This window comes from Pristiophorus japonicus, chromosome 7 (assembly GCF_044704955.1).
Source record: "Pristiophorus japonicus isolate sPriJap1 chromosome 7, sPriJap1.hap1, whole genome shotgun sequence".
NCBI lineage: Eukaryota > Metazoa > Chordata > Chondrichthyes > Pristiophoridae > Pristiophorus > Pristiophorus japonicus.
Genome location: NC_091983.1, coordinates 12,437,934 through 12,460,439, shown reverse-complemented (window position 1 = coordinate 12,460,439; position 22,506 = coordinate 12,437,934). Strand labels below are relative to the sequence as shown.

The following is a 22,506-nucleotide window of genomic DNA, read 5'->3' as shown; positions in this document are numbered from 1 at the left end:
ATGTCAGGCTAACCGGTCTATAATTCCCTGTTTTCTCTCCCTCCTTTTTTAAAAAGTGGTGTTACATTAGCTACCCTCCAGTCCATAGGAACTGATACAGAGTCAATAGAATGTTGGAAAATGATCACCAATGCATCCATTATTTCTAGGGTCACTTCCTTAAGTACTCTGGGATGCAGCCTATCAGGCCCTGGGGATTTATCGGCCTTCAATCCCATCAATTTCCCTAACACAATTTCCTGACTAATAAGGATTTCCTTCAGTTCCTCCTTTTCGCTAGATCCTCAATCCCCTAGTATTTCCAGAAGGTTATTTGTGTCTTCTTTAGTGAAGACAGATCCAAAGTATTTGTTCAACTGGTCTGCCATTTCCTTGTTCCCCATTATAAATTCACCTTATTCTGACTGCAAAGGACCTACTTTGGTCTTCACTAATCTTTTTCTCTTCACATATCTATAGAAACCTTTGCAGTCAGTTTTTATGTTCCCTGCAAGCTTACTCTCATACTCCTATTTTCCCCCTCCTAATTAAACCCTTTGTCCTCCTCTGCTGAATTCTAAATTTCTCCCAGTCCTCAGGTTTGCTGCTTTTTCTGGCCAATTTATATGTCTCTTCCTTGGATTTAACACTATCCCTAATTTCCCTTGTTAGCCACGGTTGAGCTACCTTCCCCGTTTTATTTTTACTCCAGACAGGAATGTATAATTGTTGAAGTTCATCCATGTAATTTATAAATGTCTGCCATTGCCTATCCACTGTCAGCCCTTTAAGTATAATTTTCCAGTCTATCTTAGCCAATTCACGTCTCATACCATCGAAGTTACCTTTCCTTAAGTTCAGGACCCTAGTCTCTGAATTAACACTGTCACTCTCCATCTTAATAAAGAATTCTACCATATTATGGTCACTCTTCCCCAGGGGCCCTCGCACAACAAAATTGCTAATTAGTACTCTCTCCTTACATAACACCCAATCTAGGATGGCCAGCTCTCTAGTTGGTTCCTTGATATATTGGTCTCGACAGCCATCCCGAATACACTCCAGGAAATCCTCCTCCACCGCATTGCTACCAGCTTTGTTAGCCCAATCTATATGTAGATTAAAGTCTCCCATGATAGCTGCTGTAACTTTATTGCACGTATCCCTAATTTCCTGTTTGATGCCATCCCCAACCTCACTACTACTGTTTGCTGGTCTGCACACAACTCCCAGTAGCATTTTCTGCCCTTTGGTATTCCGCAGCTCTACCCATACAGATTCCACATCATCCAAGCTAATGTCCTTACTACTGCGTTAATTTCCTCTCTAACCAGCAACGCTACCCCCCCCTCCCAACCCCTTTTCCTTTCTGTCTATCCTTTCTGAATATTGAATACCCCTGGATGTTCATTTCCCAGCCTTGGTCACCCTGGAGCCATGTCTCCGTAATCCCAATTATATCATAATCGTTAATAGTTGCCTGCGCATTTAATTCATCCATCCTATTACGAACACTCCTTGCATTGAGGCACAGAGCCTTCAGGCTTGTCTTTTTAGCACTCTTTTTGTCCTTTTTGATTTTTGCCTTGGGTTTCTTTGCCCTACACTTTTACTATTCTCCTTTCTATCTTTGCATCTGCCCCCATTTTATTTCCCTCCGTCTCCCTGCACAGGTTCCCATCCCCCTGCCGTATTAGTTTAACCCCTCCCCAACAGTTGCTGCAATGCATCTTGTAGATGGTACACACTGCAGTCACGGTGCGCCAGTGGTGGAGGGAGTGAATGTTTATGGTGATGGATGGGGTAAGATGTCACTAAATCATACGTTAATCCTGTGAAGTTTGAAACTGGTGGTTATGTGACCACTTCCAGGGTTCTAACAACCTATGTATTGCAAATTTTCATCCTTACAATTGGGACACTCTCCTGCAGGTACTCATTTGGATGAGCAGGCTTATCATTTGTCACAGAGCCGCTCCTGATTACAGGGTTCATCATTCACCTCGAGAACCGTTCAGCTTGCAGCTTTTGAAGTGACCCTCGCCCCCCCACCTATAACACACAATATCCAAGGAGCCAGCTGCGCACAGTTAAAAGTGCCATGGCATTTGGAGTAAATCAGGGCTGTATTCGCAACAATTGTGTGACCAAATTGCACAACGGGGAAACAATCCTGGAGAGTGCAAGTAGGACTTGTGGTTTTACAGTTTGCACACCATATGGGATCGTTGTGTGCACGTCTATTATAGTAAGTGACTGGATTTTCTGTTGCCTGAATCTCTCTCTATTCTGCGTTCTAGTGATAAGACAGAAGTGATTCCAGGTTACGATTTTACAGTGAATTCCGTCTGGCCAGAAATGGTACGAGGTCTAGAGGGAAAATTGCCTTCGTTATTTAACCCAGGAAATCCAGACATGTTCCATGAGGTAACCAACTATGCACAAGTACTTGTATTTCGATAAGAAAGAAGGACTTTCATTTCTATCGCGCTTTCCACAACCTCGGGATGTCCCAAAACGCTTTACAGCCAGTTAAATGCTTTCTGAAGTGTTGTCACTGTTGTAATGTAGGAAACGCGGCAGTCAATTTGCACACAGCAAGATCCCACAAACAGCAATGTGATAATGACCAAGTAATCTGTTTTAGTGATGTTGGTTGAGGGATAAGTATTGGCCAGGACACCAGGGAGAACTCCCCTGCTCTTCGAAATAGTGCCGTGGGATCTTTCACATCCACTCGAGACAGCAGAATGGTTTAACATTTCATCTGACAGACAGCACCCCATTAGTGCAGCACTCCCTCAGTACTGCACTGGGAATGTCAGCCTAGATTTTGTGCTCAATTCTCTGGGCTGGGACTTGAACCCACAACCTTATGACCGAAGAGACGAGAATGCTACCCACTGAGCCAAGGCTGAGGCCTAAGTGGAGTTCCTGTCTAACATTCAGATCATGGATTATTGAAATAAAGCTGTTGTTCAAGCACACATTTTCCTGCCAGAATTGCTGTTTGTCAGTACTTGGCTTAATACGAGATCTTCCTTCCATACATAAGAACATAAGTATTAGGAACAGGAGTAGGCCATCTAGCCCCTCGAGCCTGCTCCACCATTCAACAAGATCATGGCTGATCTGGCCGTGGACTCAGCTCCATTTACCCGCCCGCTCCCCGTAACCCTTAATTCACTTATTGGTTAAAAATCTATCTATCTGTGACTTGAATACATTCAATGAGCTAGCCTCAACTGCTTCCTTGGGCAGAGAATTCCACAGATTCACAACCCTCTGGGAGAAGAAATTCCTTCTCAACTCGGTTTTAAATTGGCTCCCCCGTATTTTGAGGTTGTGCCCCCTAGTTCTAGTCTCCCCGACCAGTGGAAACAACCTCTCTGCCTCTATCTTGTCTATCCCTTTCATTATTTTAAATGTTTCTATAAGATTACCCCTCATCCTTCTGAACTCCAACAAGTAAAGACCCAGTCTACTCAATCTATCATCATAAGGTAACCCCCTCATCTCCAGAATCAGCCTCGTGAATCGTCTCTGTACCCCCTCCAAAGCTAGTATATCCTTCCTTAAGTAAGGTGACCAAAACTGCACGCAGTACTCCAGGTGCGGCCTCACCAATACCCTGTACAGTTGCAGCAGGACCTCCCTGCTTTTGTACTCCATCCCTCTCGCAATGAAGGCCAACATTCCATTTGCCTTCCTGATTACCTGCTGCACCTGCAAACTAACTTTTTGGGATTCATGCACAAGGATCCCCAGGTCCCTCTGCATCTAAGCATGTTGTAATTTCTCCCCATTCAAATAATATTCCCTTTTATTTTTTTTTCCCCAAGGTGGATGACCTCACACTTTCCGACATTGTATTCCATCTGCCAAACCTTAGCCCATTTGTTTAACCTATCTAAATCTCTTTGCAGCCTTTCTGTGTCCTCGACACAACCCGCTTTCCCACTAATCTTTGTGTCATCTGCAAATTTTGTTACATTACACTCTGTCCCCTCTTCCAGGTCATCTATGTATATTGTAAACAGTTGTGATCCCAGCACCGATCCCTGTGGCACACCACGAACCACCGATTTCCAACCCGAAAAGGACCCATTTATCACGACTCTCTGCTTTCTGTTCGCCAGCCAATTCTCTATCCATGCTAATACATTTCCTCTGACTCCGCGTACCCTTATCTTCTGCAGTAACCTTTTGTGTGGCACCTTATCGAATGCCTTTTGGAAATCTAAAAACATCACATCCATCGGTACACCTCTATCCACCATGCTCGTTATATCCTCAAAGAATTCCAGTAAATTAGTTAAACATGATTTCCCCTTCACGAATCCATGCTGCGTCTACTTGATTGCACTATTCCTATCTAGATGTCCTGCTATTTCTTCCTTAATAGTTTCAAGCATTTGCCCCACTACAGATGTTAAACTAACCGGCCTATAGTTACCTGCTTTTTGTCGACCCCCTTTTTTAAACAGAGGCGTTACATTAGCTGCTTTCCAATCCGCTGGTACCTCCCCAGAGTCCAGAGACTTTTGGTAGATTATAACGAATGCATCTGCTATAACTTCCGCCATCTCTTTTAATACCCTGGGATGCATTTCGTCAGGACCAGGGGACTTGTCTACCTTCAGTCCCATTAGCCTGTCCAGCACTACCCCCCTAGTGATAGTGATTGTCTCAAGGTCCTCCCTTCCCACATTCCTGTGACCAGCAATTTTTGGCATTGTTTTTGTGTCTTCCACTGTGAAGACCGAAGCAAAATAATTGTTTAAGGTCTCAGCCATTTCCACATTTCCCATTATTAAATCCCCCTTCTCATCTTCTAAGGGACCAACATTTACTTTAGTCACTCTTTTCTGTTTTATATATCTGTAAAAGCTTTTGCTATCCGTTTTTATGTTTTGCGCAAGTTTACCTTTGTAATCTATCTTTCCTTTCTTTATTGCTTTCTTAGTCATTCTTTGCTGTCATTTAAAATTTTCCCAATCTTCTATTTTCCCACTAACCTTGGCCACCTTATACGCATTGGTTTTTAATTTGATACTCTCTTTTATTTCCTTGGTTATCCACGGCTGGTGATCCCTTCTCTTACCGCCCTTCTTTTTCACTGGAATATATTTTTGTTGAGCACTATGAAAGTGCTCCTTAGAAGTCCTCCACTGTTCCTCAATTGTGCCACCATTTAGTCTGTGTTTCCAGTCTACTTTAGCCAACTCTGCCCTCACCCCACTGTAGTCCCCTTTGTTTAAGCATAGTACGCTCGTTTGAGACACTACTTCCTTATCCTCAATCTGTATTACAAATTCAACCATACTGTGATCACTCATTCCGAGAGGATCTTTTACGAGGAGATCGTTTATTATTCCTGTCTCATTACACAGGACCAGATCTAAGATAGCTTGCTCCCTTGTAGGTTCTGTAACATACTGTTCTAAGAAACAATCCCGTATGCATTCTATGAATTCCTCCTCCAGGCTACCCCGTGCGATTTGATTTGACCAATCGATATGTAGGTTAAAATTCCCCATGATTACTGCCGTTCCTTTTTCACATGCCTCCATTATTCCCTTGATTATTGCCCTCCCCACCGTGAAGTTATTATTTGGGGGCCTATAAACTACACCCACCAGTGACTTTTTCCCCTTACTATCTCTAATCTCCACCCACAATGATTCAACATTTCATTCATTAGAGCCAATATCGTCTCTCTCAACTGCCCTGATATCTTCCTTTATTAACAGAGCTACCCCACCTCCTTTCCCTTCTTTCTATCTTTCTTTCTGAATCGTCAGATACCCCTGTATGTTTAATTCCCAGTCTTGGCCACCCTGCAACCACATTACTGTAATGGCCACCAAATCATACCCATTTGTAATGATTTGTGCCGTCAACTCATTTACTTTTTCGAATGCTGCGTGCGTTTAGGTAGAGTGTTTTAATACTAGTTTTTAAACCATCATTTTTAGTTTTGACCCCTCCTGCAGCCCCTTTATATTCAGTGGCCCTCTTTGTTTTTTGCCTTAGGTTTCTCTGCCCTCCACTTTTACTCATCTCCTTTCTGTCTTTTGCTTTTGTCTCCTTTTTGTTTCCCTCTGTCTCCCTGCATTGGTTCCCATCCCTCTGCCATATTAGTTTAACTCCTCCCCAACAGCACTAGCAAACACTCCCCCTAGGACATTGGTTCCGGCCCTGCCCAGTTGCAGACCATCCGGTTTGTACTGGTCCCACCTCCCCCAGAACCGGTTCCAATGCCCCAGGAATTGAATCCCTTCCTGCTGCACCACTGCTCAAGCCACGTATTCATCTGAGCTATCCTGCGATTCCTACTCTGACTAGCACGTGGCACTGGTAGCAATCTTTGCCTATTCACATGTAATTGGATTCAGTTGCCACTTGTCGCTAGATGAATAAGCTCGATATGCCATTGTGTGCTGGAGGGATTGCAGCCAGACAGCTGGATGTGTGCGTGGTGGCCCGTGAGGTCACAAGGACCACAACCTACAATCCCTGCCCTCTGAGGAACGGTGTGTGTCTATGCTGCAGTCAGGAGGATGCTTACAATGCGCTTGCACACTTTATTGCGAATTGTGGCGCTCACCATTCCACACAGAAGGAATTCCTTGTACCTGTTATCTGACAAGCACAGACTTGAAACCTTCCCTTCATTACCACAGTGGCTACATTTCAAAAGTACCTCATTGGCTGTTAAACATTTGGACATACCCCTTCCCATCCCCCGCCCAATCCCCTCCTTTTCCCCTTCGCTCCTTCTTCCCCCACCTACACCCCATTCCCCTTCTCCCCTCCCATTCCCCTTCTCCCCTCCCATTCCCCTCTCTGCTACTCGTCCCCACTCTAACCTATTCTCTCCTACCCTCTTCCTGTTCTAATATCTCATGTGGCTCGGTGAAGCGCCTTGGAATGTTTTGCTACGTTAAAGGCGCTATATAAGTACGACTTTTTCCTAATGTTCCAGAAATACACAATTACTATGGAATTTATTAGAAAATTTGAATGGCAATGTGCATCCCAAGCAAGTGTAAAGAGATTACGATCACACTCGGCATACAAGGGTTTCAACAACAAATGGAGTCTGCCCGTTTATTACCAGATCAGGTAAGTCTGCATTGGTGAACTCTTTTCAGTCCAGTGAAGTTTTATATCTATAGCCTGTGCATTGTATATTCAACTAATCATTTCAAATCATTCTTCTGCGCTGAGAACATTTCACTATCCAATAATTTGAAGTAAGCAATGTTAAGTAGAACAGCGTGATTGGGAATCCAGCACCAAAATAATTGAACTTTGAGATCATTTCAACTTTGAATTAGGTACTTAGCTGATATTAAAATAGTCCAATTGTAGCCATGTATTTGATAGATTTAATTTGCTACAAAATGCTGCAGTACTGCATTCAGTTTTGAGCAGGGAGGATATACTGGCCATGGAGGGGATGCAGTGCAGATCCAATGGAGTGATACTGGGGCTAAAAGGGTTAGATTATGAGGACAGGTTGTACAGACTAGGCTTGTATTCCCTCGAGTTTAGAAGATTAAGGGGTGATCTAATCGAGGTGTTCAAGATGATTGAGGGAGTTGATAGGGTAGATCGAGAGAAACTATTTCCTCTGGTGGGGGAGTTCAGAACAAGGGGACATAACCTTAACATTAGAGCCTTAGCGTTCAGGGATTATGTCAGGGAGCACTTCTTCACACAGGGTAATGGAAATCTGGAACTCTCAAAACTGAGATTGATAGAATTTTGTTAGCAAGGTTATTAAGAGTTAAGGAAGCAAAATGGGTAGATGGAGTTAAGATTCAGATCAGCCATGATCTAATTGAATGGTGGATCGGGCTCGAGGGGCTGAATGGCCTGCTCCTGCTCCTATGTTCCGATAACTTTGGGTGTCACACTTTGGCTCATAATTCAAATTCATAAAATCGCAACATCTGTCGCAAGGGAAAGTACAAATGGAGAGAGAAAACTGGCTCCCATCAGGAAGCATGCAACAAATCCAGACTGGAGAGCAGAGAAACTCTACCAGCAAGAGAGCAGCTGCTGAACCAAATGACTGAAAATATGTATATTTTTTCACCTGCCCTTATTTTTGTTCAGCTAGTCCATAAGCAGGATAAAACAAATACTTAACAGTAAAAGAGTGAACCTGACCTTTTGTATGTTACCCAAATCCTTTGACAGGTTCAAGGAAATTGCTGGAAATTTGGAGGCGTCGATGTCGGAAGGTTTGAAGGAAGCGCCAGGTAGGAACTTTCTGCCAATGGAAAAGTCCTATAAGTAAGAACAAACGGAATCGGCCTCTTGTAAACGTAATAAATCCCCTCGAAAATGGGTAGCTGGACGCGGCTAATGCTCGATCTGTTTGATGCAGGTGGCAGTGAGTTCAAGCTTCTGGTTACCCACGCTCTGTGGCAGAACCTTGTGAAATGCTGGGCTGATGGCATCTACCTCCCCCCACTGGCTCACCGCTTCTGGAAGCTGACTCTGCAGTTACTGGCCCGCTACACTAAGTGGGTGGACGAGGTGAGTGCCCCTTTTCTCTGCCTCCTTAAGCTGCCCGGATAGAAAACACTTGGAATCAGGCAGCACAGAAGGAGACCATTCGACCCATTGTGCCTGTCCCCGCTCTTTGAAAGGGCTCTCCAATGACTCCCACTGGCCCCTGCTCTTTCCCCAGAGCCCTGCAGATCTATTTTTTTTCAGTTTCAAGTATACGTGCAATTCTCTTTTTTTGAAAGTTGCGATTGAATGTGCTTCCGTCGCCCTTTCAGACAGCGCGTTCCAGCAATTCGTTATTCTCCTCATCTTCCCACCTCCCCCCCCCCCCCCCCCCCTACCCGGCTGTTCTGCTTCATGAGGAGGATCGTCCAGCTACCAGTTGAGCCAGTGGTCAGTGCTGATCGGGTTAGACTCCGAGCAGGTCGGGGCCGCCAGGCTGTCCAGGGGCCATAAAAGGAGCGGCGAGCGGGGGCCCCCGGACAGCCTGGCGACCCCAACCTGCGAGAGACCATCAGCAGCAGGTCGGGGCCCATATAAGGAGTGGCGGCCATGGGCAGCGTGGAAGCGTACCACGGCAAGGTACAGCGCGAGCTGGTGCAGGAGGGCGACGGCAGCGAAGAGGGACATCATCAAGGTCCAGGTCGGTGATTGGAGCATGGGCAGGCACAGCAGGAGCGGCGAGGTCGGGGCGAAGGAGCGCCGAGAGATTGCAGAGGAATGTGATCGGGGCCCAGGGGAGGCGTGAATTCGGGCCAGAAGAGGCGAGGGCCATGGGGCAGCACACATTGTGTTATGTGTGCGCACTAGGCCCGTGCAGGACAGCAGGTCTCCAGTCGCCTTGGGTAATTCTTGCTGCTGCACCAAGACCTAGCTCTGTCAAGCCCGTGTGGTGGCTGGTGTGCAACAGTCACCCCCACGTTAAAAAAAATCCATGCACCAGCATCTTCCACCCTTCAAAATGTAGTTCGGAATCTGGAATATATTAGGTCCTTCATTGAAACACCTGTGAAACATAGAAACATGGAAACATAGAAAATGGGTGCAGGAGTAGGCCATTTGGCCCTTCGAGCTTGCACCACCATTCAATGAGTTCATGGCTGAACACGCAACTTCAGTACCCCATTCCTGATTTCTCGCCATACCCCTTGATCCCCCTAGTAGTAAGGACTACATCTAACTCCTTTTTGAATATATTTAGTGAATTGGCCTCAACAACTTTCTGTGGCAGAGAATTCCACAGGTTCACCACTCTCTGGGTGAACATTGGGAACATTCTTCCTTCATCTAACCTGTCTAAACACGTCAGAATTTTAAACGTTTCTATGAGATCCCCTCTCATTCTACTGAACTCCAGTGAATACAAACCCAGTTGATCCAGTCTTTCTTGATATGTCAGTCCTGCCATCCCCGGAATCAGTCTGGTGAACCTTCGCTGCACTCCCTCAATAGCAAGAATGTCCTTCATCAAGTTAGGAGACCAAAACTGTACACAATACTCCAGGTGTGGCCTCACCAAGGCCCTGTACAACTGTAGTAACACCTCCCTGCCCCTGTACTCAAATCCCCTCGCTATGAAGGCCAACATGCCTTTTGCTTTCTTAACCGCCTTCTGTACCTGCATGCCAACCTTCAATGATTGATGTACCATGACACCCAGGTCTCGCTGCACCTCCACTTTTCCTAATCTGTCACCATTCAGATAATAGTCTGTCTCTCTGTTTTTACCACCAAAGTGGATAACCTCACATTTATCCACATTATACTTCATCTGCCATGCATTTGCCCACTCACCTAACCTATCCAAGTCGCTCTGCAGCCTCATAGCATCCTCCTCGCAGCTCACACTGCCACCCAACTTAGTGTCATCCGCAAATTTGGAGATACTACATTTAATCCCCTCATCTAAATCATTCATGTACAATGTAAACAGTTGGGGAACCAGCACAGAACATTGCGGTACCCCACTAGTCACTGCCTGCCATTCTGAAAAGTCCCCATTTACTCCTACTCTTTGCTTCCTGTCTGACAACCAGTTCTCAATCCATGTCAGCACACTACCCCCAATCCCATGTGCTTTAACTTTGCACATTAATCTCTTGTGTGGGACCTTGTCAAAAGCCTTCTGAAAGTCCAAATATACCACATCAACTGGTTCTCCCTTGTCCACTCTACTGGAAACATCCTCAAAAAATTCCAGAATATTTGTCAAGCATGCTTTCCCTTTCACACATCCATGCTGACTTGTACCTGTCATGTCACCACTTTCCAAATGCGCTGTTATGACATCCTTAATAATTGATTCCATCATTTTACCCACTACCGATGTCAGGCTCAATGTGCAAAGTGTGTGATGTGTGACAATGTGCGAACCGTGTGATGTGTGACAATGTGTGCGGTGTGTGACTCTTCCCTTTTTGGCGTGGAAGCAAGTCATCCTCATTTCGAGGGACTGCCTATGATGATGATGAGACTTGGAATCAGATTGCTTGCGATGTATAAAGTGTGCTGAATGTAACACTGGTGTCGTGGGTGATCTGCCCCTTCAGTAGTATAAGCCTAAATTATCACCAACCAATGTTTTAATATTCTGACAAATAACAGACACCTTTATGCAGTTAATTATTGAGATTCTGTACAAACCTTCAGCTTTGTTAAATTTATCTCCCCTTTCATAAAAATCGTCATCGCTTCACACAAAGGGTTATGAGAGTTACGAAACCAAGACAGGCAGATGGAGTTAAGGTACAGATCAGCCATGATCTCATTCGGATGAATGGCCTCCTGTTCCTATATTCCTATCAATGAGAAACCTCATTCAGCTCCAGTTCTTCCCGCTCAAGACCACTCCTCCAAACCAAGCTGTGCCAAAAATTAAGCGTTTTTGGTCATTAATTAGCATTGTATTGACTTCTTTAACTCCAGAAGTACTAGATAGAATTAAACAGTTTCACTCACCGAAAGGTGTCCCACTTTAACTCAATATATTGTTCTGATGTTGGTTCAGCTGTTCGCTGGGCAGTGTGCTTGAGGGAAGAGCCAAGCCACTCAATTCAAATATAAGCATGCTTTGCTATTTATAATATTTATAATATTTGTTGAGACGTGTATCTGAATGACAGCTTGTTGGATTGACCAGATCGTTATTTCAATTCATGAAGCTTCAGTGATTGTTTTGGGAGTTAATAAGGACATAAGAAATAGGAACAGGAGTAGGCCATACGGCCACTCGAGCCTGCTCCGCCATTTAATACGATCATGGACTCGGGTCCACTTCCCTGCTCGCTCCCCATGACCCCTCATTCCCTTATCGGTTAAGAAACTATCTCTGTCGTAAATTTATTCAATGTCCCGGCTTCCACAGCTCTCTGAGGCAGCGAATTCCACAGATTTGAGAAGAAATTCCTCAGAGAAGAAATTCCTCCACAAATCAGTTTTAAATGGGCGGCCACTTATTCTAAGATTATGTCCCCTAGTTCTAGTCTCCCCCATCAGTGGAAACATCCTCTCTGCATCCACCTTGTCAAGGCCCTCATAATCTTATACGTTTCGATACGATCACCTCTCATTCTTCTGAATTCCAATGAGTAGAGGCCCAACCTACTCAACCTTTCCTCATAAGTCAATACCCTCATCTCCGGAATTAACCTAGTGAACCTTCTCTGAACTGCCTCCAAAGCAATTATATCCTTTCGTAAATATGGAAACCAAAACTGTATGCAGTATTCCAAGTGTGGCCTCACCAATACCCTGTATGACTGTAGCAAGACTCCCCTGCTTTGATACTCCATCCCCTTTGCAATAAAGGCCAAGAAACCATTGGCCTTCCTGATCACTTGCTGTACCTGTATATATCCTTTTGTGTTTCATGCACAAGTACCCCCAGGTCCCGCTGTACTGCAGCACTTTGCAATCTTTCTCCATTTAAATAATAACTTGCTTTTTGATTTTTTTTCTGCCAAAGTGCATGACCTCACACTTTCCAACATTATACTCCATCTGCCAAATTTTTGCCCACTCACTTAGCCTGCCTATGTCCCTTTGCAGATTTTTTGTGTCCTCCTCACGTTGCTTTCCCTCCCATCTTTGTATCATCAGCAAACTTGGCTACTTTACACTCAGTCCCTTCTTCCTAGTCGTTAATGTAGATTGTAAATAGTTGGGGTCCCAGCACTGATTCCTGCAGCACTCCACTAGTTACTGGTTGCCAATCAGAGAATGAACCATTTATCCCGATTTTCTGTTAGTTAACCAATCCTCTATCCATGCTAATATCTTACCCCCGTGAACTTTATCTTGTGCAGTAAACTTTTACGTGGCACCTTGTCAAATGCCTTCTGGAAGTCCAAACACACCACATCCTCTGTTTCCCCTTTATCCACCCTGTTCGTTGCATCCTCAAAGAATTCCAGCAAGTTTGTCAAACATGGCTTCCCCTTCATAAATCCACGCTGACTCTGCCTGACAGAATTATGCTTTTCCAAATGTCCTGCTACTGCTTCTTTAATAATGGACTCCAACATTTTCCCAGCCACAGATATTAGGCTAACTGGTCTATAGGTTCCTGTTTTTTGTCTGGTTCCTTTTTTAAATAGGGGCGTTACATTTGCAGTTTTCCAATCTGCTGGGACCTCCTCAGAATCCAGGGAATTTTGGTAAATTACAACCAATGCATCCACTATCCCTACTGCTACTTCTCTTAAGACCCTAGGATGCAAGCCATCAGGTCTAGGGGATTTATCCACCTTTAGTCCCATTATCTCACTGAGAGCCACCTCCTTAGTGATTGTGCTTGTGTTAAGTTCCTCCCTCCTATAGCCCCTTGACTATCCACTGTTGGGATATTGTTTGTGTCTTCTATCGGAAAGACTGATACAAAATATTTGTTCAGAGTTTCTGCCATCTCCATGTTCCCCATTATTAATTCCCCATTCTCATCCTCTAAGGGACCAACATTTACTTTAGCCACTCTTTTCCTTTTTACATATCTATAGAAACTCTCGCTATCTGTTTTTATATTTCGTGCTAGTTTATTTTCATAGTCTTATCTTCTCTTAATCAATTTTTTAGTCGTTCTTTGCTGGCTTTTAAACGCTTCCCAATCTTCTGTCCTCCCACTAGTGTTGTCCACTGTATGCCCTTGTTTTTAATTGGATACCATCCTTTATTTCTTCAGTTAGCCACGGGTGGTTATCTTTTCTTTTACACTCTTTTCTCCTCACTGCAATATATTTTCTTGAGCGTTGTGAAATATCTTCTTAAATGTACACCACTGTTCATCAACTGTCCCACACTTCAATCTATTTTCCCAGTCCACTTTAGCCAACACTGCCCTCATACCTTCATAGTCTCATTTATTTAAGCTGATTACGCTGGTTTGAGTTGCAATTTTCTCACCCTCCATCTGAATTTGAAATTCAACCATGCTATGATCACTTGTTCCTGGTTAAAGAGGAGATTAACGCAATAGTAAGGAAGGACATTAGCTTGGATGATGTGGAATCTGTATGGGTAGAGCTGCGGAATACCAAAGGGTAGAAAACGCTAGTAAGAGTTGTGTACAGACTAGCAAACAGTAGTAGTGAGGTTGGGGACAGCATCAAACAAGAAATTAGGGACGTGTGCAATAAAGGTACAGTAGTTATCATGGGAGACTTTAATCTACACATAGATTGGGCTAACCAAACTGGCAGCAATATGGTGGAGGAGGATTTCCTGGAGTGTATAAAGGATGGTTTTCTAGACCAATATGTCGAGGAACCAACTAGAGAGCTGGGTGTTGTGTAATGAGAGAGGTTTAATTAGCAATCTTGTTGTGCAAGGCCACTTGGGGAAGAGTGACCATAATATGGAAGAATTCTTCATTAAGATGGAGAGTGACACAGTTAATTCAGAGACTAAGGTCCTGAACTTAAAGAAAGGTAACTTCGATGGTATGAGACGTGAATTGGCTAGGATAGACTGGCGAATGACACTTAAAGGATTGACAGTGGATAGGCAATGGGACATTTAAGGATCACATGGATGAACTTCAACAATTGTACATCCCTGTCTGGCGTAAAAATAAAACGGGGAAGGTGGCTCAACTGTGACTAACAAGGGAAATTAAGGATAGTGTTAAAACCAAGGAAGATGCATATAAATTGGCCAGAAAAAGCAGCAAACCTGAGGACTGGGAGAAATTTAGAATTCAGCAGAGGAGGACAGAGGGTTTAATTAGGAGGGGGGAAATAGTATGAGAGTAACCTTGCAGGGAACATAAAAAGTGACTGCAAAAGCTTCTATAGATATGTGACGAGAAAAAGATTAGTGAAGACAAATGTAGGTCCCTTTCAGTCAGAATTTATAATGGGGAACAAGTAAATGGCAGACCAGTTGAACAAATACTTTGGATCTGTCTTCAATAAGGAAGACACAAATAACCTTCTGGAAATACTAGGGGTTTGAGGGTCTAGCGAAAAGGAGGAACTGAAGGAAATCCTTATTAGTCAGGAAATTGTTAGGGAAATTGATGGGATTGAAGGCCGATAAATCCCCAGGGCCTGATAGTCTGCATCCCTGAGTAGTTAAGGAAGTGGCCCTAGAAATAGTGGATGCATTGGTGATCATTTTCCAACAGTCTAGCGACTCGGGATCAATTCCTATGGATTGGAGGGTAGCTAATGTAACACCACTTTTTTAAAAAGGAGAGAGGGAGAGAGAAAACAGGAAATTATAGACTGGTTAGCCTGACATCGGTAGTGGGAAAATGTTGGAATTAATTATTAAGTAATAGCAATGCATTTGGAAAGCAGTGACAGGTCAGCATGGATTTATAAAAGCAAAATCATGCTTGACAAATCTTCTAGAATTTTTTGGGGATGTAACTAGTAAAGTGGGCAAAGTATGGTGTATTTGGACTTTTAAAAGGCTTTTAACAAGCTCCCACACGAGATTAGTGTGCAAAATTAAAGCACATGGCATTGGGGGTAAAGTATTGACGTGGATAGAGAACTGGTTGGCAGACAGGAAGCTAAGAGTAGAAATAAACGGGTCCTTTTCACAATGGCAGGCAGTGACTAGTGGGGTACCGCAAGGTTCAGTGCTGGGACCCCAGCTATTTACAATATACATTAACGATTTAGACAAAGGAATTGAATGTAATATCTCCAAGTTTGCAGCTAACACTAAGCTGGGTGGCAGTGTGAGCTGTGAAGAGGATGCTAAGAGGCTACAGAGTGACTTGGACAGGTTAGGTGAATGGGTAAATGCATGGCAGATGCAGAATAATGTAGATAAATGTGAGGTTATCCACTTTGGTGGCAAAAACAGGAAGGCAGAATAGTATCTGAATGGTGACAGATTAGGAAAAGGGGAGGTGCAACGAGACCTGTGTGTCATGGTACGTCGGTCATTTAAAGTTGGCATGAAGGTACAACAGGTGGTGAAGAAGGCAAATGGCATGCTGGCCTTCATAGCGAGAGGATTTGAGTACAGGAGCAGGGCGGTCTTACTACAGTTGTACAGGGCTTTGGTGAGGCCACACCTGGAATATTGTGTTCAGTTTTGGTCTCCTAATCTGAGGAAGGACATTCTTGCTATTGAGAGAGTGCAGCGAAGTTTCACCAGACTGATTCCTGGGATGGCAGGACTGATATGAAGAAAGACTGGATCGACTAGGCTTATATTCACTGGAACTTAGAAGAATGAGAGGGGATCTCATAGAAACATATAAAATTCTGACGGGATTGGACAGGTTAGATGCAGGAAGAATGTTCCCAATGTTGGGGTAAGTCCAGAACCAGGGGTCACAGTCTAAGGATAAGGGGTAAGCCATTTAGGACCAAAATGAGGAGAAACTTCTTCACTCAGAGAATTGTGAACCTGTGGAATTCTCTACCGCAGAAAGTTGTTGAGGCCAGTTCGTTAGATATATTCAAAAGGGTGTTAGATGTGACCCTTACGACTAAAGGGATCAAGGAGTATGGAGAGAAAGCAGGAATGGGGTACTGAAGTGCATGATCAGCCATGATATTGAATGGTGGTGCAGGCTTGAAGGGCCTACTCCTGCATTTATTTTCTATGTTTCTAAACCCAACAGCACTAGCAAACCCCCGCGAGGATATTGATCCCGGCTCTGATGACGTGCAACTCCTGCACTACCTGCCTGGTGGTCCTCTTCTGTCTGGCGGTCACCCTATCCCTGTCTGCCTGCACACTCTTAAGCTGTGGGGTGACCACTTCTGGAAACGTGCTATCCATGTAGCTCTCAGTCTCACGGATGCACCGCAGTGACTCCAGCCGCCATTCAAGTTCCAAAACTCGGAGCTGGAGTTAGTGCAGCTGGAGACACCTCCTGCACACGTGGTCATCCCGGCTGCGTGAAGCCCCCGGGATTTCCCACATGCCACAGGATGTGCAATCCACGGGACTGAGCTGCCCTGCCATCCCTCCAGTTACACTCGCGACTATCATAGAACTAAACTCTAAACCTTAGCAAAACACAGCCAGCAATCAGCTGATTTAACCCACCTTTATTTACTAAAGGTACTAAATTAACAGAAACAAAACACTCACCAATCAGCTACTTCCCTTGTGCCATGTCACTTTTAAACTCTGACATCCCTTTCGAATGTTGCCCGTTGAGCCTTCCCGTTTTAAGCCTCTTCTTCCAACAGCAATGTTAATTTATATCGAGCCTTTAACGTAGTAAAAGCTCTCAAGGCGCTTCACAAGGATTTTGATCTTGAACTTCTGACGAGAATAAGAACATAAGAAATAGGAGCAGGAGTAGGCCATTTGGCCCCTCGAGCCTGCTCCGCTATTCAATACGATCATGGGCGCAGCTCCACTTCCCCGCCCACTCCCCATTATCCTTTACTCCCTTATTGCTCAAACTTTTTTGTAGTTGATAAGGAAAGGGTTTAAAAACTGTTAAAAGTAATAGTTTTATCAAAGTAATTATGATTGTTACTTTCCATTATATCATCATCATCATAGGCGGTCCCTCGAACGCGGATGACTTGCTTCCGCGAGAGTTCACACATATTTCAATGGACCCGATGTTCCAGGCCTGAACTCCAGTTGAGGGGGTAGAAGATACCTGTGCATGGATTTTTTTAACGTGTGATGACCGTTACACATCAGCCACCACGAGGGCTTGACAGAGCTAGGCCTTTATCCAGTGGCAAAGGTTGAACCAGGACGACTGGAAATCTGCTCTGTTGCACGGACCCAGTGCTCTCTCACATCGCAGTGTGGGCTGGTCCGTGCTTCTCCTGGGCCCTTGGCTCTTCTGGGCCCCGTATCCTCATTCGTCGCACCTCCGCCACGATGTTCCAGGGCCCCGGCACTCCAGCTCTATTTATAGCCCCGACCTGAGGTGGTGTTTTCACACAGGTCAGAGCAGCCCATTGTATAACGAGCTTGTAAAGATTAACACTACTGCAAATGTATGTTGCTATAAGATTGCCGAGTCCCAGGATATAGTGGGCTATAATGCCACCTAGAGGCCACAGCCTGCAATCACCGCATTACCAACAACTTGCATTTATACAGCGCCTTTAACGTAGTAAAATCCGTAACATAGAAACATAGAAAATAGGTGCAGGAGTAGGCCATTCGGCCCTTCGAGCCTGCACCGCCATTCAATGAGTTCATGGCTGAACATGCAACTTCAGTACCCCATTCCTGCTTTCTCGCCATTACCCTTGATCCCCCGAGTAATAAGGACTACATCTAACTCCTTTTTGAATATATTTAGTGAATTGGCCTCAACAACTTTCTGAGGTAGAGAATTCCACAGGTTCATCACTCTCTGGGTGAAGAAGTTTCTCCTCATCTCGGTCCTAAATGACTTATCCTTAGACTGTGACCCCTGGTTCTGGACTTCCCCAACATTGGGAACATTCTTCCTGCATCTAACCTGTCTACACACCTCAGAATTTTAAACGTTTCTCTGAGATCCCCTCTCATTCTTCTGAACTCCAATGAATACAAGCCCAGTTGATCCAGTCTTTCTTGATATGTCAGTCCTGTCATCCCGGGAATCAGTCTGGTGAACCTTCGCTGCACTCCCTCAATAGCAAGAATGTCCTTCCTCAAGTTAGGAGACCAAAACTGTACACAATACTCCAGGTGTGGCCTCACCAAGGCCCTGTACAACTGTAGCAACACCTCCCTGCCCCTGTACTCAAATCCCCTCGCTATGAAGGCCAACATGCCATTTGCTTTCTTAACCGCCTGCTGTACCTGCATGCCAACCTTCAATGACTGATGTACCATGACACCCAGATCTTGTTGCACCTCACCTTTTCCTCATCTGTCACCATTCAGATAATAGTCTGTCTCTCTGTTTTTACCACCAAAGTGGATAACCTCACATTTATCCACATTATACTTCATCTGCCATGCACTTGCCCACTCACCTAACCTATCCAAGTCACTCTGAAGCCTCATAGCATCCTCCTCGCAGCTCACACTGCCACCCAACTTAGTGTCATCCGCAAATTTGGAGATACTACATTTAATCTCCTCGTCTAAATCATTAATGTACAGTGTAAACAGCTGGGGCCCCAGCACAGAACCTTGCGGTACCCCACTAGTCACTGCCTGCCATTCTGAAAAGTACCCATTTACTCCTACTCTTTGCTTCCTGTCTGACAACCAGTTCTCAATCCACGTCAGCACACTACCCCCAATCCCATGTGCTTTAACTTTGCACATTAATCTCTTGTGTGGGACCTTGTCACTGTGTCACTTCACAGGACCCTTATCAAACAGAACTGACACAAGGAGATACTAGGGCAGCTTGGTCAAAGAGTTAGGTTTTAAGGAGAGTCACAGATTTAGGGAGAGAATTCCAGAGCTCGGGGCCTAAGCAACTGAATGCACGGCCGTCAATGGTGGACCAGGACCTGTTTATACAGGAAATTCTCACTAAATGTTGATAAAGTATGACCACAAATTGTGACAACAGGAAATGAAGTTTGTGGAAAGGAAATGTGTGCGTACTCACGTTTTAATGTAGCAAAAAATGCTGCTGTTCTATTACTGTTTAGTAATTTTGTTAAGTAGTTAAACGAAGGTCTAGTGTAGTGTTACTCTGCGGCCTTTTGAGGATGAGAAAGGTCCTATGGAGGCATGAGGATCAATAACTGATGGAACCTTAAAGAATGGTCCTCTGCTTGTTACCCGGGCACAATGAACTTTACCGAGATATCACGACAAGTAAAAACATCTTTGGGGCAGAGAGAGCTGGGGCTCACCTATAAGAGTAGTCTGAAACGCGAAGGCTAAAAAATCTCAAGTCAGAAGTACAACACCAGGACCCAACTGGATTTTAAATTTCTCAAAGTCTTTGTCTCTGGTACCTTGCCTGACAGATTATTCCAAAATTGAGTTTAAAAAATATATATATTTCTAATTTCTGGTTTAAATTTGCTGCTGGGTACTTTCTGAGCTATGATGAGGTGCTATATAAACACGAGGTTTGATTTCTTTTCATTAATTTAAATGCTGACCTCCCCCACCATCCCGACTCGCTCGGTCTTTGTGAGCATTACAATAAGGATAGATGTACAGTTCTCACCACATGCACCATCCACACTTATCACAGGCCGCCTCCTATATATCGGGAACGGTAACATAGTGGCTATATTACTGGACTAGTAATCCAGAGGCCTAGACTAATAAGCCAGAGACGACGGGTTCAAATCCCACCTCAGCAGCTGGGGAATTTAAATTAAATAATTCTAGAATGAAATTATCGGATTGTCGTAAAAATCTATCTGGTTTACTCATGTCCTTTTAGGGAAGGAAATCTGGCACCCTTGCCCTATATGTGACTCCAGACCCACAGCAATGTGGTTGACTCTTAACTGTCTTTTAAAATACCGAGCAACTCAAATCGCCAGGGAAAACCTTCCTCTCACGGACTGCAGCAGTTCAAGGCAGCGGCTCAACACCAACTTCTCGAGGGCATTTAGCGATGGGCAATAAATGCTGGCCTTGCCAGCTGCACCCACATCCTGTGAATGAATAATTTTTCATAACCATAGGATCCAATTACCGTTTATAACATTAAATGCGCCGACTATTTTGAGCAATTCAATAAGCTTTTTGCGCCTTAGAGTGCGATTATTACCGTCATTACTTAATCGTCTCTACTCACTGTTTCAAAAGTGCTGCTGATTTCTGGCAGTATTTATTAAACTTCTTTCAGTTTGTGCTGTGAGCTGTTCACTTCAGGAACTGAGTGCCTCATTGATGTGCAGTGTTGGTATGGGGGAAGCGCAGTGAAACATTGGCTGAGTGAGGGCATCACACCTATTTACTGGCCATCGCTCAAGCTGTAGTAATTAATTTGTTATTCTCAAAGTACTGTGTCCTTCTCTTCCTTAGGATGTCGATGACTCCCAAGTGAACGAGGTAGAGCTCGAAGCCGGGCACTGAAGAACATAAGAAATAGGAGCAGGCGTAGACCATACGGCCCCTCGAGCCTGCTCCGCCATTCAATAAGATCATGGCTGATCCGATCATGGACTCGGCTCCACTTCCCCGCTCACTCCCCATAACCCCTTATCGTTTAAGAAACTATTTCTGTCTTAAATTTATTTAATGTCCCATCTTCCACAGCTCTCTGAGGCAGCAAATTCCACAGATTTACAACCGGAGAAGAAATTTCTTCTCATCTCAGTTTTAAATGGGCGGCCCCTTATTCTAAAACCATGCCCTCTAGTTCTAGTCTCCCCCATCAGTGGAAACATCCGCTCCGCATCTATCCTGTCAAGGCCCCTGATAATCTTATACGTTTCGATAAGATCACCTCTCATTCTTCTGAATTCCAATGAGTCGGTGTCCAATTATTTGACACCTTGCGCCCGCCCACCACTTGTAGCAGACAAATTACGTTACTCTAAGCAGCGGGGACTGTACTTCAACAGACACCAGGAAACAGACTAATAGGGGGTTTTGTACAATACGGCAACTGAGGAGCTAATGAAAATGTTAGAAAAAGTGAGAGAAGTAGAGACTCAAATCTCAACGGTCGCACAAGAGATCTGGCAAAGTTTCGCAACTACATCATTGAAGGTCCACTGAAGGATAAATTGAGTATAACTATTCTGGATGATCAGGATGCGGCCGATTCTGTTGAATAGATTCTTCGCTGCAGTTTTCACAAAGGAGACTGGACAACTTCCAGTCACAGTAAACAAGAGCAAGGGAGCCAGAAGATATCTCAGTCAAACGAGAAATATTAAATATCCACAAGATTTCTGGGCCAGGTGGGATACCCCTTCAAGGACTTAAAGGAGAAAGTTAGGGGTGTTCTGGTAAATATTTGTCAGAACTCACAAACACTGGAGTACAGGAGAATAACAAATGCTGCTCCAAGGACGAAGACATTGAACCTGGTGACTATAGATCAGTTAGACTAACATCCAAAGTGGGGTAAAACCGTGGACAATTTGTAGAAGGCTATGAATGAACATTGAAAGAACAGAGGTATCACTGGGAGCAGTCAGCGCGGTTTTAGAAGTAACAGGTCATGCTTTAGAAATTTACTAAAGTGGTGTAACCAATCTTGTGGACAAGCGTAATCAAGCAGCATTAAACTTGGATTAAGCTGGTTCTTTCGGATGTCCCAATACACATCATCATGGGCTGTCCCTCGGAATCAAGGAAGACTCCACTCTTTTAAAAAAAAAAAAAAGAGTCCTTAGGTGGCTGAACAGTCCAATATGAGAACCACAGACTCTGTCACAGGTGGGACAGATAGTCGTTGAGGGGAAGGGTGGGTGGGACTGGTTTGCCGCACCCTCTTTCCGCTGCCTGCACTTGTTTTCTGCATACTCTCGGCGATGAGACTCTCCCGGATGCGCTTCCTCCACTTAAGGTGGTCTTTGGCCAAGGACTCCCAGGTGTCAGTGGGGATGTTGCACTTTATCAGAGAGGCTTTGAGGGTGTTTCGTTTTGTAACGTTTCCTCTGCCCACCTTTGGCTCGCTTGCCGTGAAGGAGT

General features: G+C 44.5%; 1 protein-coding gene across 1 annotated transcript in view; it reads left to right on the top strand.

The window, feature by feature from the left end:
• The window catches only part of cog2 (component of oligomeric golgi complex 2), an 81,642-nt gene that overhangs the window by 33,031 nt on the left and 26,105 nt on the right, over window positions 1–22,506 (top strand). The window contains exons 8-11 of the mRNA XM_070884640.1: window positions 2,280–2,406; window positions 6,968–7,107; window positions 8,191–8,252; window positions 8,381–8,532. Of these exons, the coding sequence (XP_070740741.1) occupies window positions 2,280–2,406; window positions 6,968–7,107; window positions 8,191–8,252; window positions 8,381–8,532 (481 nt within the window). The remainder of the gene's footprint in view (window positions 1–2,279; window positions 2,407–6,967; window positions 7,108–8,190; window positions 8,253–8,380; window positions 8,533–22,506) is intronic.